General features: G+C 39.6%; 1 protein-coding gene across 1 annotated transcript; it reads left to right on the top strand.

The window, feature by feature from the left end:
- Positions 1-4,806: 4,806 nt before the first annotated feature.
- IL4R (interleukin 4 receptor) lies at positions 4,807-16,090 on the top strand. Its single transcript, XM_009586819.1, has 11 exons — positions 4,807-4,916; positions 8,706-8,847; positions 9,730-9,884; positions 10,942-11,096; positions 11,714-11,870; positions 12,662-12,761; positions 13,382-13,451; positions 13,591-13,667; positions 13,768-14,474; positions 14,586-14,977; positions 15,116-16,090. The coding sequence occupies exons 1-11, from the start codon at positions 4,844-4,846 to the stop codon at positions 16,088-16,090; spliced, it is 3,003 nt and encodes a 1,000-aa protein (XP_009585114.1). The 5' UTR covers positions 4,807-4,843.
- The last annotated feature ends 791 nt before the right edge of the window (positions 16,091-16,881 follow it).

Genomic DNA, 16,881 nt, shown 5'->3' with positions numbered 1-16,881 from the left:
GGCGGAGCTCCGGTCCCTGCTGTGAAACGTGTCGTGGCTTTGTCGGGACACCGGGCGGGGACGGGAGCTCCCCGGGGCGCGCGGAACGGCCGGGGCGCCGCTGGGGCCCGCGAGTAGCGAAAGCCTCGTCCTTGGCAGAAGTGTTTTTCCTTCCTTGAGATTGTTTGACTCAGGCGCTCCTTTTGAAATAATTTCAGACAAAACTGGTGTAATTCCCAGAAATTTCCTTCCTGCTGGACATCCCGCCTGAGGGGTGCTGGGAGTACGAGACCTCACCTGTAACAGCCGTGTTAGCCGGGACCCGTGGTCAGAGAACTCGCCACACGAGCTTGCTCTGAAGTGCAGAGCTGTTCCTGAATCTCGGATTTCGGGCTTTAAAAATTACTCCCAGTGCGTATGGATTCCGAGAGAACTTGAGACCAATTTATGCTACACTGTCAGAACCAGGGGTTCAGAAATGTCTCAGAAGTAAGCTGTTCTAGTCGTTTTAGTCTAGACGTCTTCTATTTTTGGCATTTTTTTCAACATGTCCAAATTCAGCAGTTTCCATAGTTTCTGTCAGTTCTAAATTAGAAAATATCTGAAGTTAATCTTGCCTTTTGCAGACTATGATTTGCAGTTTGTCAAATTATGTGGAAGTACTGTATTCCTTACAGGCCCAAATGGCATGTTATTATGCCCTTTACTGACTTCTGTCATCTCAATATGAAAATATGCTGGAATGCAGAAACTTCAGCTTAAGTCGTGAATAAAAATTGACCACTTTCAGATTTTTGTAAAGAGAACCCATCTGCTCATTTTGAGAGGCTCTTCTCATATTTATGAGGATTATCCAGATGTGCTCTGTCCTGCTCCAGAAACGCAGATATCATTTGTATGTTGTTGCATGTTGTTGTGGAAAATGACTTTAATGGTAAGTATCCCAAACTACATGAAGGAATTTGCGGAACGAGGATGACATTAAAATATTAGTAAAATTACTCATTTAAAAAGAATAAAAAAGAATGTCTTGCTCCTTTAAAATCCGCCATTCTGAAGTAGAATTCCTTCTTTAGTGATCATACAATGATGCAGGAAATACTGTGTAGATAAGCAATAATATGTGCATTACGCCCTTTAAGATAAGAAATGGGACAAAGTCTCCCCACTAAAGAATCCGTAATCTAAGGACCTGGTCATGGATTTGAGTTTCTGCTTACCCAATGCTTTCCACTGCAGTGGTCTCAGCAAGAAGACATAACATTAACACAATGGTGTATTAACTGAATGGCAAAGAAGTATGTGGGAATGGTTTACTTTTCAGTTTAGATAAAAGAAAGTGGGAACTATTGAATTTTATCTTTTGGCCCTTCATTGACAAAAGTTGCCATCCTTAATTGTTGGAGCTTCTATATACCTTTCAGTCTACCCTTTCATCTAAACCTCCTCCTTAATGTAGTATGCAGCACTCCCTCCTCAGCTTCCAAATTCTTGTGAAAACCCACTTTGAGATGCCTACACTTTTCACCATACACATACTTCGTGTGGTTGTCTCTGGCAGTCACATTGCCTGTCAAAGAGTAGGTATTACAATTTATGTTCTTGTAGGTCTGCCATTTTGTATAGGCACTTAGCAAAAAAAAAGAATTAAAAGCAGCAATAAAAAAAAGATGGAAATTACTCCCTAACTTTTTTCCTTTTCAAATTTTGATACAAAATCATTTGATGAACTTTTGCTTTGCTTTGCTATATACTGCTTATCTCATTTTAGTCTGCGGTTACAGCAAGTGTTTTAAATCAGAAAGAATAAGGCAAGATGTACTTTAATTTTAAAAAGAGCCACTTTTAAAATAGCAAGTCATCCTTTACCTGTACAGTTGCAGTGAAGGTAAATTAAGCAGTCTTACGTAGAAATTACAATCGCCTGTCGTCTGGGCATGAGTTATTCTTTGAGCGTAACAATTTTGCAAATTATGCCTCTAGATTAAATGTGACCCTAATTTATTTAGATGCTCAGACGAGAAGTTATTATTGTTTTTCTTGATAGTAAATGAAACCTTTTCAATCATGTCATATTTTCTTTCAAGAGACAGAAATGATAAAAGCATGTAACTTGTGCCAGTAATCATGTAGACCTGCTTCTAGCCCTGACAGAGATTGCTTTCAGAGTTTTGGGGAAGTCAGTTATGTCTTTTACACCTTATTTTCCTCAACTATATCAGGATTACTAGGTTTGCTGTGATTTTAGTATTCTCTGTATGTGTTACATACTTCTTTAAGATTGGTATTTCATTATCTGATACAAAAAAAAAAACTTAAGAGCTGACAGACAGGAAAGCTATTGCCATTTTAAAATTTTCTCCCTTTGCATTGGATTTGTAGTCCACTACTCTTATTGTAAAAAAAAGTTTGCAGTTTCATTAGAGCTACGGGTTAACTCCATTTTCATCAACATGTGCAGATATTTTCTCCTATGGGGAGATACTTTTGCTTTGCCATCTGCCGATTTATACATGCTTATGTGATACAGGATTCTCTGCCCAAGTTTTAAGAGTTTCTTGGAACTCCAGTCATGCGACAATGGACTGGAAAGCAAACACTGCGTCTCTTGAGAATTCCAGGAAAAAGGAGGAAAGGAAGAAGGATTTTTTTTTATGCTGGAGCAGTTTGCTCTTTTTTTTTTTTCTGAGCAGCAGTGAAGGCACTTGTGTCCTTTCCCAAAATTTATTACTGTGCCTAGTCAGGTTTTGTCTGTTTCCAAAATGTGAAAAGCTCAGCTCTTGAGGAGTAGTTTTCTTGAGCATTTATGAGAAATTTGTCTTTCCAGTATGTCCTTTATTACTAGATGAGCAGTAACCACCTCAGAGAAGGTCACAAAAGAGTTTCCATTCTAATCTTCTATTTTCACTAACAATGTTCTTATCCCTTAACCTCTAAGATTGAAATTTTCCATGTTTAGTCTTTAGTAGCTTGTTTTAAAGAGTGGTCAATCATGCATGTGACAATGGAAGAAATAAGAAATACAGCATTGTTAAAGGTGACTTTTCTGACAAGTGCAGAAACTTGGATTATGAGGCAATTGCCTTGGAGCTGAATCTGACATACTGAAGTAAAGATTGATTATAAGTGAAGTGCTAGGACTTCTAAGTATATTGGAAAAATTTAAGATTCTATTGCTGCATTTCACAATAGTTTGATTTATGTAGATATATTTATCAAAAAAAGGTGTGGTCATCTTTATAAAAAAAAAAGTTATTTTTCTGTCCCTTACTCAACTGAGAAAGAGTCCAGCTGTTGCCTACCTTGTGTTTATTCTATTTGAATATTTGACAACAAATATTCAGCATCTGTGCTTGAGAATCTTCCTGGTTTTAGAGAGGAGTTATTTGAGGGGGTATGGCTTTGGTAGCATGCCGTTGAGGTTACACATCCTTGCATGTATACAGTGCCCACATGCATACTTCCAAAAGGTCATTAAATTTTTCCTAAGCTAATCACTTAACAAGTTTACACCACGGCAGAGTTGCTGATCCCTCGTCAATTCTTTTTGTCTTGTGTGCTGGTGAAACTCAAATCTGTCAGAAGCGTCAAAGGTTGTTCTACTACTGTAGTGGAGCAGAGGGTATTGAACAACCATCAACAAATGCGTTTCAATGGTCTCTTCTACTTCAGAATCTAACAAAACTTCTGCAGAAAGCCCAACACCACTCTTCTGCTAAAGGAGATCTTCTGAGAAGTTCTCTTCTCTTACTCAGTCACACAGAGGGAATCATGAGGTTTTGAAATCAAAAATAACATGCCACCTGGGAACTTTGCAAATGTAAGCAGAGCAACTGTAGCACGCAGGTAGTAAGAACACTGCGTCCAGAGTGGGAGATTAGAAAATCCAAGAGCATGAGAGGAAGGGACAAAAGGGTTGTGTATTGACAATGAGCTGCTGAACAAGTTTTATCCCTCTTTATACTGAATGCAAAGTCGTGGTTGTTCTGTATTAGTTAGCATGACTTTACCTACGAATTTAGCAAAATTTTAAATGCATCACATACATTTCTAGTGATATGAAAGCTGGTATCCATATCTAACCCAGAATATGATCTTCCACTAAGTGTCTACGTTGCATCAGCAAAAGAATCTTGGGGAAATAAATTTTCTGAAAGTCTTAAATTATTTCATCTGTTTTCAGTGTTCTTCACTATGTTTATAGAATTCTAATATGTAAAAGCTGCAGAATTTACCTTCTCCAAAGTTGTGCTGGTTATATCATTATTAGGTATGTGTTTCACAACTTCTTTCTAATTATTTACTGTTTTAATGAATCTGCATCCTGTTGAAGCAAGGCTCAGAGGTCTTTGTTAAAATCTTTTTCAAGAGGATGATACTCTTATTATCTAGGGTACTGGTGATAGGACTTGGGGAAAACGTTTTAGTCAATAGATCAGACACTTCATTCTTAAATTCTTTCAGTTATCTGAGTAGAATCATAAGGCTTTGGTGACATGTTGATTGTCAATGATTTTGGTCTAGTGCTTACCCTTTTAATATCTCACATACTAGCTAGCAGCTTTGCTTTTCTAGTAGCTGAAAAGAGTAGGTCCACTGCCAATGTCAGGCTAGTATCCTCTAATTAAAACTTTGCAGAAAAGTCTTCTAGCTCATTTGTATTACCCTTATTCTTCTACACTTCTCGTTGTTCCATGAGCTAACTTTAGGGGGATCAGGCACTGCAAGGGATCTGAATCCTAAGATCTAACAGAGTGGTAGGAAGAACTACGCCTTTACCTTAATTGGGACACTGATGTAAGCTTATAGTAATGTTTTCTGTTGGCAGAATTTCAGCTTGTCCTGCTGAGCCCGGCCAGTGCCAATGATGGCAAAACTCCCAAGAGCTGCACCACATACCCTGTGGATCCTTTTCTTTTCATATACAACAAATGAAGGTACATTTGTCAATGTTTTAAATTATTATACTGAACTTGTTATAGACAGCATTTTCCCATGACTAGTAGGCAACACTATTACCATTAATTAACTAATATAAAATGTGTAACTTCGAATGTCAGAAATATCCGTATACTAGAATAAATTCTTAGATTTTTTTCTTTTTATTGACCTTTTCCATATGGGCAAGAAAAAATAGGAATTTGCAGGAAGGAGAAGCTGAGGTTTGGAAAGTCATCTCCGTGCTTCCCCATTATCTAATCTCTATTGGACACCTTGCTGCAAATAAGGTGCTTAGCAATAACCCAGGGACATCTCTGTAGAAATCCCATAAGAGTAGAAAGCACTAGTCTCTTATTTGCTTATTTTCCTAACTGCCACTGTTTGCCATGCGGGACCTTGAAGGGAGCTATGCTGATGAAATGGAGCCTGTAGATCTACTGTTAGAGGGCATGTGTCAATTTGTGTTCTCCGAAGTGTGCCGGGTTACTAAGTTGGAAAATTTAGTTGACTGGATTTGAAAAAATTTTGCAGGCACTTGCTGTGAGACATTACATGCTCTGACTTGTGCCTGTACAGGGGCAGATGACTGACGTGATGTCCTATGTGTTCTTCACTACACCATTCTTTTGGTCTGGCAGGACATGCAGTTGCATTAAGTCTTAATGCTGCTTGTTAGCTAATGGTTATTTTCTGAAGTTCAGTTGGCAGGGGCTGAATATGAAAATGTTTTTTTCCTTGTATCTTTTATGATACTTGATTATAAAGACAGGTATGATATATAAAATCATGTTTTCCAGCAATGCATTTTTATTCTCTGGAAAATGAATCTTGCATTTTGCTTTCTGTAGTTTTTAAGTGGTTCCACAGTAGTCTACAGTTTTTTGGTTTTCTTTTTTTTTTTTAAAGAAAACCAAAATAGTTAAAAGAAAATTAAAAATAGCCTGTCTCTAAAAAAGAAGGTTTATTAGCTACCTTCCTATGTACTATGAAATAGTACAATTTGAATTAATGAGAACGATCAAGGTTTGCAAGAGCGCATTGGCTGAGTCATCTGATCTAGGTAATCCCACATTTTCTGTAAATGATCTTTACCAAGGTTTAATTTTACAGAATTTTTTTTTCCCCCTAGTTAACTACATGTTTTAAGTTTCTTCAGCGTGGTATTCTAGTTGAGGATTAAAAAAGAAATCCAGTATTTCAGTTCCCTTTTTTAACTACACAAACTGCAAACAAACTCAGTACTGTATGTGGTTTCAAAAGGAAATTCTCAAATATCTGAGGTTTAAAAAAAAAACGGTGTACCAGAGATAGAAAAGGGAGAAGGTCACAGGAAAAGAATACAGAAGAAAATTTAGAGTTCTGGAAAGACATGAGGATACTGAAAGGCAAGATAACATAAAGCTGCTAATCATCATAGCTTAACACAGCAGGAAGAGCTTCATTTAATTGAAGTATTCTTGAAAGTGTAAGATCATTAACACATTGAAAAATAATGACGTTCATCTTTAAAGGGCTTAAAATGTTAATACTTCTTTTAAAAGTGCATCTTAAAGTGTGGGGAAAAAAAAAAGAAACTAACAATAAAAATACAAATGGCAACCAAATATAAACAACAGTAACAGGATAAATAGATAATGGTTCCTTTAAAGTAAATGAGCAGTGTGACTGTTACAGTATTGCAGAAGTTTAATCTTCAACTTGCTGCTCTTGTGATGATTCTTGGGTTTTTTTGAAGAATCGGGGACCATGCAGAACAAAAGGGAACTAAATGTGGTGCTGCCATCCAGAAAGGATATAAGTTATAAGATAGTTCTTATCTACAAGATAAATATCTAGTCTTAGAAACTAAAACAAAACAAAACATTTTCTAAATATTTGAACACTAATGACACCACAAGCTGCATTCAGTTCTAGGTTTATAACCAGTCAATGTACCAGAAAATTTAGATGATGATTTTTATAGAATTTTTCAATGGTTCCTTGTCATTGCTGTACATCGTCATTTGCGTAAGTGAGCCTCACTGAGGTTATTGAGCTTACTCAAGTGATCCAGGACTGCGTGGTAGTCAAGTTTTGTGGGAAGCCTTTTAGAAAGGAAGTGAAAGTGATGTGTGGATTTTAATGAGGGTTAAAGACCGTATGTTGACAGTACTAAACAACTAAGTGTTTCTTTGAGTCAGGTTTTTATTGAAGTACCAGAGGGTCTGGTGGTAGAGCCCGTTGTATGTAATGTATCATGTCCAGTAAAAGGCATCTGATAATCATATTTATTACACTTGCAGATGCTGTAGTGTATCAGAGTATGCAGAAGTTATACCAGAATAAATAACACAAGTGGACTACAGGAAAGTAGAAATGTAGGAAGGATAAAATGAAATTGGGTATTTTTGACAACAAAAGTTTTTGCTTGGGAGGAATAATCTGAAATGTAGGTACCCATTGGAAAGAATAAGCCTGTGAAGCAGCAGTGGCTGAAGGACAAGGACCTCACAGGGTGTGAATTGCTGGCAACTTAATCTTGAATTTGCAATGTAAATGACAAGAATGGAGAGTTAGTAATGTGCTGGGCCATGTAAACAAAATTATTTATGTACTATAGAGAAATGAAATCATGTCTTTATATGGCCCTTGTATAATTGCCGCAGGAAACCTTCTAGCAGAATCCCTTAGGAAACTGTCAGAAAAATATCAATTAATAGGATTCTAAAAACCAGCCAAAGCTATTCTAAATTTTTATGGGGAATTGAGATGTAGCACAGGAGAGAAGGATTTAGATCTGTACAACTTGTGCAAGAAAAGGGAGATATTGTTAATATTTACCAATAACGGAGAAGTGAAACATCAAAGGCGGCAAAGAATTCTCTGCTTCATTTAGAAATGATCACATTCCAGCATCACATTTGGCACACTGTTAGTCCTAATAACAGCATGACCTTATTGTCACGTGTGGAGTGCATTGAAATGACGGAAAATGAGGATGGAAGGGATACTGAGGATTGTATATTCCATTTCCCTTTCCAGTTCTAACAAAGATATTTTGACCAATGTTTTCTATTTTTTTTCTTAAATACTGCCAGTGAAAGAGATTGTAAACACGAACATTGTGAGTGCAGAGACTTTGGGCTTTTCTGTACCCTCTCAATGCCTGGAACAATGTGACTAAATCTCTCCAGGTCTGCGAACACTATCATAACAATGAAAAGTAGAAGACAGAACAGGAAATACTGAGTGAAATTAAGAAAAGGTGTATACTAGAAGAAAGCCTGTGACAGGAAGATCTTCTAGGCAATGGGGAACTGCTCTGGGGAGGCAGAGGGCATGCGTTTGGGAAGCTTAGAACCATTGTAGATAAAGCACAAGTACATGCCTGTAGGCAGTGATCTTGGTCTGACCCTGTTAATTATCTGCATTTTGGTTTTGAATCTTTTGTTTTTAACACATAGGATGATGCTGTTTTATAATTAAATGTTGATGTGTTTTAGATCAAGCTATCGGAATCAGATTTTGCTTGGAAGACTGTGTTGGATGAGTTGTGCCTTTCTATTTCAATATTACTACTGCAGACCTCCTTCCTCTCTAAGACCGTAGACGTTGTCTCCAGAAAGGTGGAGACATTTGGTGACATGCATCCCTTTTCGCTTACCCAAAACACAAAAAATAACAATGCTTTCACTTAATTTATAGGGGATTGGTAGCTCTGTTTAGTTGGAAAAGTTAATGTTTCTGCGTAGTCCAATTTATTAGTTTGATTCTCTTGCTTCTCATTGTGTGCTTCTTCTGCCTAGTTATGGCTGCAGGACATGTACAGGAATTTGCATGCTTCACTGACTATGACAAAGAGCTGGTTTGTCACTGGAAGGTGCCTGCACAAACGAATTGCTCCAAAGAATTCCTGCTCTACTACAGGAAGGAATTTTTTTTTCTGCCGTAAGTGTTTAATAAGATGTTACATTATCATTGTTGGAACTTCATAAATCCTATAGCTACTATCAGCTTTGATTCCCTCCCTCTACTATGGATGTCTGGGACAAAATGTAATCCAGATCATTTTTCTTGCCAGAAGGAAAATGGGTTGCTGCAATTAATAGCATGCTCTGTTCAGTGGTCTACCCTTCTGCAGACCTCCCTGCACTCTTAATACAGAGGAGTGATAAAGTCCTACTTATAGGAGTGGTAGGACTCTCATAAGTTTACCCAACCTTCATTTCATGTGAAATTTTACCTCCTTCAGGAGAAATCTTACCTGATTTACCAGTCTGTAGCCTGTGTGAAAGGTACTCTCCCCTGGAGCCCAGGTGATTATCTCTGCGTACAGTCTAACTCCATGTTCAAGCACAGACTGCTGTCCCTGTTCTGCAGCAGGGCCAGTCGTCATGTCCTGCAAAGGAAGATGCATCTGGGCTCTCCTGTTATCTCCATATTTCTCCACACAGACATTCAAATAACCTCACTTTGTACACCGTAGTAAACCTGTTCCTATGCTAGCAAGCTGTCAGTCCACTCCTTCAGAGGTTGAAGTGTGACAAAGGGTGTTAATTTTTCGTCTTGGGATCAATCCTTAGCCTTTCTGTCAAATTTTTCATTTGTGCGATACAGATATCCAAGGAGTGTTGGGGGAGGGTGGGTTGTTTGGGAGTTTGGGGGAGCTCAGTTTTGGTTTGGATTTGTTTGGGCTAAATGTTTCTAGGAAATGAGCTTGTTTGTCTCACATTTGATTAGCTCTACACATTGGGAAGCTTGATTTCACCTTTTCAAGAAATAGTGTGCCACACTCTCTAAACATCACATAATTTTCTGCCTGTTTTTCAGAAATCGTGTGTGTGTCCCTGAGAATGGAAAAGACAGTTTAAGGTGCACTTGCACAATATGTCCGGATTATTTTGTATCAGGCCTCACGTATATTTTAGCTCTGCAGTTCAATGGGACTGATATGTGGAATTACAGTGTTACACCAGCCCTGGTTGGTAAGAAACTGTTTACTTTGTCACCAGGACATCTGGTTCCAGGCTTTGCAATCCTAGCTAACTCCTCATTCATGTCACTGGAACAATTTTTCTTTATCAGAGGTGAAAAGTGCCATGCTGGCTTAAATGCAAAATCCATTTGGCTTAGAAACCTGATTCTGGAGTAGATTCTTAAGGAAAGGGTGTAAGTAATGGGGCAAGCAGAGAGCGATCCTTCCTCTAGCCGTACCCTCACAGCTGCCAGCCAGCAGCAGTTTGGGGTCTTAGATGTGTCTTTAGTGCATTTTACTTGTGGCTGTAGAATTCAAGGATGAAGAGGAATGTGCTCCTTCCAGTTTCTAGAAAGACATTAGGCTATCCCTACTGAAATTTCTTCCATTCCTGTCTCTGTCATACTCTGATTTTTCATACTAGTTGAGTATGAACTGAGATTTTTACAGTAATTGCTGTTGGATTATAACAATCAATGATAAAAAGTTAATGACTCTGCTCTTTCACAGTATAGAGCGTAGATACAGTTTAAGTCTCTCTGTAGGCATCTAGTTTGTTTAGAACAGTGTGCTTGTTCGTAACACTTGTCACCTCAAACACTCAGATTAGGCAGGCATTCATCTGCATTGATGAGCTGGTTCTTTTCAGAATATTTGATTGTTGCTGCTGTTTATCAGCAGAATAAGCAGGAACCTGCATCAGTTTCTAAGAGACAGGTAGCCAGGACAGCCTGGCTGCAAAGTTGTCAGAAGCTCTGTGCGTAGCCCACGGCACAGCTATTCTGAGGGTGCAGGTTGTTCCCATTTTTCCAGGCTGAAAGCTGCAGCCGGTGCAGGTTTGAACTTGCAGTTTGTTCAGCCAGCTTGAAGATTCAGTGCTTGTTAATGAATACCCTGCAGTTGGTGTGTTTTGGCCTCTATATCCTTGTGCTACAGCATAGTGAAAAGGGCTAAATGCGTTGACTGCGATGAGATTCTGGTCTCTGGTGAATGTTTGTCTCTCTGCTTCTCTCCATCAGTGCTTTCCCATTGCCATGTTCTCCTTAATTGTATTTTTTAACACACAGTTAAGCCAAGGGCCCCCAAAAATCTTGCCATTGAGAAGGTTGAAAATGGTAATTTCAATCTGAGCTGGGAGGAGAGCTACTCTCCTCCATCCATGCTCTCTGGACAGCCGGTCATCTATGAAGTGAAATATTGGAGGAAGCAGCACCCGACAGAGGTAAGAGACAGCCAGTCTCTTCATTTTCTGTGTCTCTGGAGCTTTCAGGTTTAAAAAAGTCCTCTGAAAAGTCTTGAAACCATTTCATGAATAATGGTGTAAGGGCCAGCAAGGGCAAGTCCCACAAAGTTCCTGATCACATACTTGCCACAGGTCACATTGCCTCAAGGTGGTTCAGCTGGGCTTTAAAGGATTGAAACTCTTCTGACTGCCACCCCAAAATGGTCTGCTGCGCACAGTAGACAGGGCAGAGATTGAAAATACAGTGCTTATGTTCACTGACCTTCATTTGCTCCTTAGACATCAGGAAGCTGGAGGCTGTTCGTGACTCTGTGACGCACTTGAGGCATTTTAGACGCCCTCCTGAACAATCCAGCACTTTAGGACTGGGCTTCTTCTGGTAGGGGAAGAACATGCATGGTGGCATGTCACAAATACCACCTGCTCATGACAACAAAATGCAGTATCACACACAGCAGATTAGGTATACAGTCATTCATTTGCTCATTTGTGAAAGGTCGCTGAAACACGTAACGCTATTGTTAAATATTTAATTGCTGTCACTAACCCTTCACCTCATGAAGAAATCAAAGTGAACTTTCTCACTTTGTTTTCAGGTTTCTGTAAAAGCAATTAACTACCAGACAAAAAGCTTTGAAATTACTGCAAGCTCCTTGAGGAAAGGCTGTGATTACGTTGCCAGTGTAAGATGTAACTATATAGACTACCCGGCCTACTGGAGTGAATGGAGTGAAGAAGTTGAATTTCACTATGGTAAGTATTCTAACGAATAGCAGCTTGATAAAAGTATAGTATAGTTTTATAAACCATGTCATATATACCCCGCTGCTCTCCTCTCAGAGGAGAGTTATAGAATCATCATCTTCATCCTTTTGAATGTATTGTGGATACATCTGTAAAGGCTTCCAAAGAGACTAAACGTAAAAAGGCAACTGCTGGGGAGACTAAGGAAGAGAAGACCAAGGAAAGTTGAATTGTTTAGCCTTGTGGAAAAAAAGGCTGAAAGGGGATGTGTTTATAAATATTCCATGAAGTAGACACCAGGGAAGGAGAAGAGATATTTAAACTAAAGAACAACATTGACGGAAGAGCAAGTGGGTATAAATGAACAAGAGGTATTTAGGCTGCAAATTAAGCAATACTTTAACCATCAGGGGGCTGAGGGCTTATAAAAATCTCTGAAGAGCAACGGAGAGGACAAGAGGCACAGCTGCACTACAATGGAGATGATAATGCCATTTTAGGGACTGTGACAGGTTTTGTCCCCGAGAGATGACAAATGGTCTCACAGTACATGTTGGCTCTCCCAGCTCATAACATTCACAGTAACTGACTGCAGTACCTGCATTGACCTTTCAGACATGCCACACACCATCACCACTGGTAGCTCTGTATGTTCTGTTGTTTATCTGCTGGAGGCTTTATTTTACATCCTCTAAAAGAGCAATTTTTTTAAGGTGCAAAAGAAGAGCAATGAAGTTGGTATTGCCAGGACTTGTATTTATATGCACATACACATGTAAATGTATATATTTATTTAACAGATTACCAAGTAACAGCTGAAGACATTCTGCAGATGGCTGTTCCCGTATCCTGCATACTGATCATGGCAGTATCTGTCATTTGTTACTTCTGTTTTACCAAGTATGTATCATACTGTTCACAGGTTTTATAGAGTAGCAGTTTGCACAGATACCAGTATTGCTATTGATTAGCTGAATGTCCAGTAGTACAGGAATCTAATGTTTTGTTTTTCCTCAGCACCTTTATCTTGCTCTCTATGAGTAAACGTTTTATAAACACGAATCAGTTGCACTCTGTCATTTTCTGAATAAGTAACTGAATATTCTCTATTAATCTTACTAGAATGGGCTTGTTATAGCATCCAACACAGGCTGCAGTTATGGGGTTTGTCAGTTTTGACCCCAGTCTTTGCTGGAGTTCCCATAATGATGGTTAAATATGTGTATTTCTTTTTAAATATTGGTAGTGGTAATGTGAAAGTGGGATCCTATCTGTTTTGCATATCATTTCAAACATGATTAGAAGAACATGTGACTGGTTGTGCAGAGCAGTCGCACACCACACATATAAACATCTTTGCACTAGTTCAATGAAAAGCAGCACTTGGAGATGCACAGAACAAGCATTTCCTGTTGCTGCAATGCAGATGGCTAAGAGGGAGAGAAGAACACAAAAGGGAAATGTATGCTGATGAAACCAAAACACAGTCAAAGCAAACAATTTTAATTTTTCCCTTGCAGAGTGAAGAAAGAATGGTGGGATCAAATCCCAAATCCAGCAAAGAGCCATTTGGTCGTAAAAAATGTCAAGGTAATTTAAAGGCTTTGCAAAAAATACTTTTTCCTGATCACCAGAAGTAGAATATGTAGTAAGTGCTATTGTCTGGCTAGTGCAGGGGATACTAAATACGATTCACATGTGTCCTAAATCTCATTTGTATCTTTATTAGTTTTCAGTTTTGTGCTACATTGATGAAATTAAGTTCCCTTTCCATGACTTAAAGCAGAGTCATATGGAAAACCAAATGTAAGTAAGATAAAGGAAAAAAACCCTCTGCTTTACAGCATGAAATAGTTTCCTATTACATAAACATTAACTGTCCTTTCCTTTTGACTTCCAAAAACAGAAGTTGCAAGAACTGCCTGGCTCAAAGTTTGTCAAGCCAAAACTTCAAGGGAAAAGATAACATCAGAAATGTTGCGAAATCTTGCAGTTGCCACAGCAAGTCTGGAGAGTGGTTTCCAAAAGGCAGCAGTGCAGTGTTAACCCCTGAGACAATTCTGGTTGAAGAGTCTATAGAAATCTGTGAATGTTTAACAGACATTGAGGCTGAGAGCCAGGAAGAGACTAGTGACCAGATCACCATGTTTGAGCCTTGTGGGAGCAGTGTCAGTGCTTTCAGAGAGCACACTGAACACAATGATGCACTAGCTAACATGTTTATTGAGCTCCTGGCAGATGAAAACAACACGCCAGACATCATCACAGGTGAGAATAAAACCTTTGAGAAACTTGAGTCAGGAAATCCATCACAACGAAATCCAAAAGAAAGTGCAGCCCAGAGTCAGCAGCTATGTGATATTTCTCATACGGTCTCCCTTTTCACCAAAGCCTCTCAAGATGACTACAATTGTAGTACAGCCAGCAAGAAGTCTGAACAATCAGAAGAATCATTTGAATCTGGCTATCAGAGCTCCAGCATAAATTCTGCTTCTCTGGATGCAAGAGATCTTCAACGTATGGTTCATCAAAGCCTTTTTCCATGCAGTTTTGAAAGTCAGCATGACTCGTGTGTCCTGATCCAGGAATCTCCAAATAAACCATCCTTTGGGACCAAAAAAGACAAAACAAGCAACCTTCCACACCCATCCTTTGGGACCAAAAAAGACAAAATAAGCAACCTTCCACACAAGAGTTTTGATACCCTTGTGTCTCCATCCATGGGGCTGTGTAGCTCTGCATATAAGAGCTTTGACACCCTTATCTCTCCATCCATGGAGCCCTGTGGTTCTGCCTACAAGAGCTGTGATACCCTCATGTCTCCATCCGTGGAGCCCTGTGGTTCTGCCTACAAGAGCTGCGATACCCTCATGTCTCCATCCGTGGAGCCCTGTGGTTCTGCATACAAGAGCTGTGACACCCTCATGTCTCCATCTGTGGAGCCCTGTGGTTCTGCATACAAGAGCTTTGATATTCTTGTGTCTGCATTCAAGGAACCAAGTAGCTCTATGTGTAAGAGCTTTGATACCCTTATGTCTCAGTCTATGGCTAACAGTAGCCTGACTCTGTGTTTTGAAAATATGCGCTCCTCACCACCTTTGACACAGTTTTCAGAGACACCAGAACCTAGCTGCAGAGATCAAATTTATCGACCCCCTAGCAATCAGACATGTTACACCAACTACGGATCTCCCTGCACTGAGCTTGATTTTCAGAACACCTGTTCAGAACATACTGATTTTCCATTTTTCTCCACACATGCAAATGACAGTGCTTCAGCTTTCCTGCCAGAGGAAGAAATACATAAGAAAATAACATACCAAAATGTTCAAAAGAAAGCCAATATTATTTCTTGCCCCATTGGACCTCAACCGTCTGGTTATCAACCTTTTGATAATGCAGTTAAATATAATGGTACATACTGTGACAATGACAGTGAGGTTATCTCTAGGTCACTGTATGAACCCTTCATTCGTCTTTTGTACAACAACATGAGAGAAACACCTCCAGATGCCATAATCTGTGAACCTGACCGGAGGACAGATGACCACATATGTTTGATTGTACAGGGTTTTGACTGCAGCATTGTCCCAGGTTTAGCCTCTAGTGAGAATGTCACACATACCAGTGATGGCAGCCTTTGGATCATCAACTCTAATGAGCTGTCTAGTGATAGCAAAGATGAAAATACCAGCAGAGACGAACAGCTGTTGCATTTGTTAGAGCTGAATTGTCAAGATTCTAACAGCAGAGAAAAAACTATAAAGGGGACGAAACCTAACAGCTTTAACTATACTGGTAAAGGAATGCAAGAGAGCAGCAGTAACAGACTAAATACTGACTTTCACTGCTACACGCACAACCACTTGAGGAAATTTGGAAATACAGAGGAAATTAAAGAGGCGATAAAGCATGCGGTAGGCAGGAGGTGTGGCTCAGCAGCTAGCTTACCAGAAGAATCACTGGACAGCATTGGGCTAAACTTAGAGAGAAAAACTGCAGAGCCCCTGGAGCTCCTGGTCTTAGACAAATTGTCACCTCCTCTTTTTGTGGATAATTCCTGTCCTTCTGGTTCTCACACCATTCACAGTGGGGGTTCCAGACTGGCACCTGCAGTTAAAAAAAGACCAGTGGAACTATTGAGGGAAAACAACAGGAAGAATGAGAAAAAAATGAAACTTGTACAAGCCCTTGCACAGGAGGACAACTGCTACATGAAGGTAGCTTAGCCACCCTTGCCAAGACTGAACCAAACCAGTCTTTGGAGATAAACTGTATGGCAAACTGAAATGTTGCTTGTTCTTCCAATCTTGCCTGAAGTGAGGGCTGCTATAGTTCAGGCATGGATTCAGTGGGTTGTAACACTCATGCCTGCTGCAGGGCTGGCAACTGGTGTGTGATGCAGGCCCCCGAGAAACAGTAGGGGTTAGCACCCAACAATTTCAGGGGGCAAAGCCAGAGCTAAAGTTTCTCTGGCCGTGATTATTCTCTAAAAGTGAGCAGCAGCTGTATAAAGTAGGAGTTCTTAGTACACCTCCTGTGGTTATTGCCCTGGCTCTGTATGTTGCTTGGGAAGCACACAAAGTTGATGTGGAAGGTGCTGACCCACCTGGAAGTGGGACATAGGTGCAGGTCAAAGGGCAAGTGACTACTTGCACTGACAGCATCACACAGCTTCCAGAATTTATTTATTGGAGGCAGGGGGGAGAAGGGAGGTCCTATGTGCCTAGTCCCAGCATGAGGTATATGTTTCTGTACTTGCTCAATCAAGACCTGAAATAAAAGATTGCTATCATTTGGGCTTAAGCAATGTTATTATCGGTGATTAGTTTCTTATTCTGTAGAAGCAAGCAGAGTTATTTCTACAGCTGTAAATGGAATCCAACATTTCTAAGCAGTGTTTTCTCAGAAAGTTTATCCAGTTTCTGGTCATACTCCCTAAATTGATGGAGCGTTTTTTTGGTTTCTTGTTCTTGTCCGGTCAGAATGAGAATTATGCCTGCAGCTTTAAGGCAGCATA

The sequence above is a fragment of the Fulmarus glacialis genome, unplaced genomic scaffold (assembly GCF_000690835.1).
Source record: "Fulmarus glacialis isolate BGI_N327 unplaced genomic scaffold, ASM69083v1 scaffold48441, whole genome shotgun sequence".
NCBI lineage: Eukaryota > Metazoa > Chordata > Aves > Procellariiformes > Procellariidae > Fulmarus > Fulmarus glacialis.
Note: the sequence above shows the minus strand (reverse complement) of the source record. Positions and strands in the feature narration are given on the sequence as shown.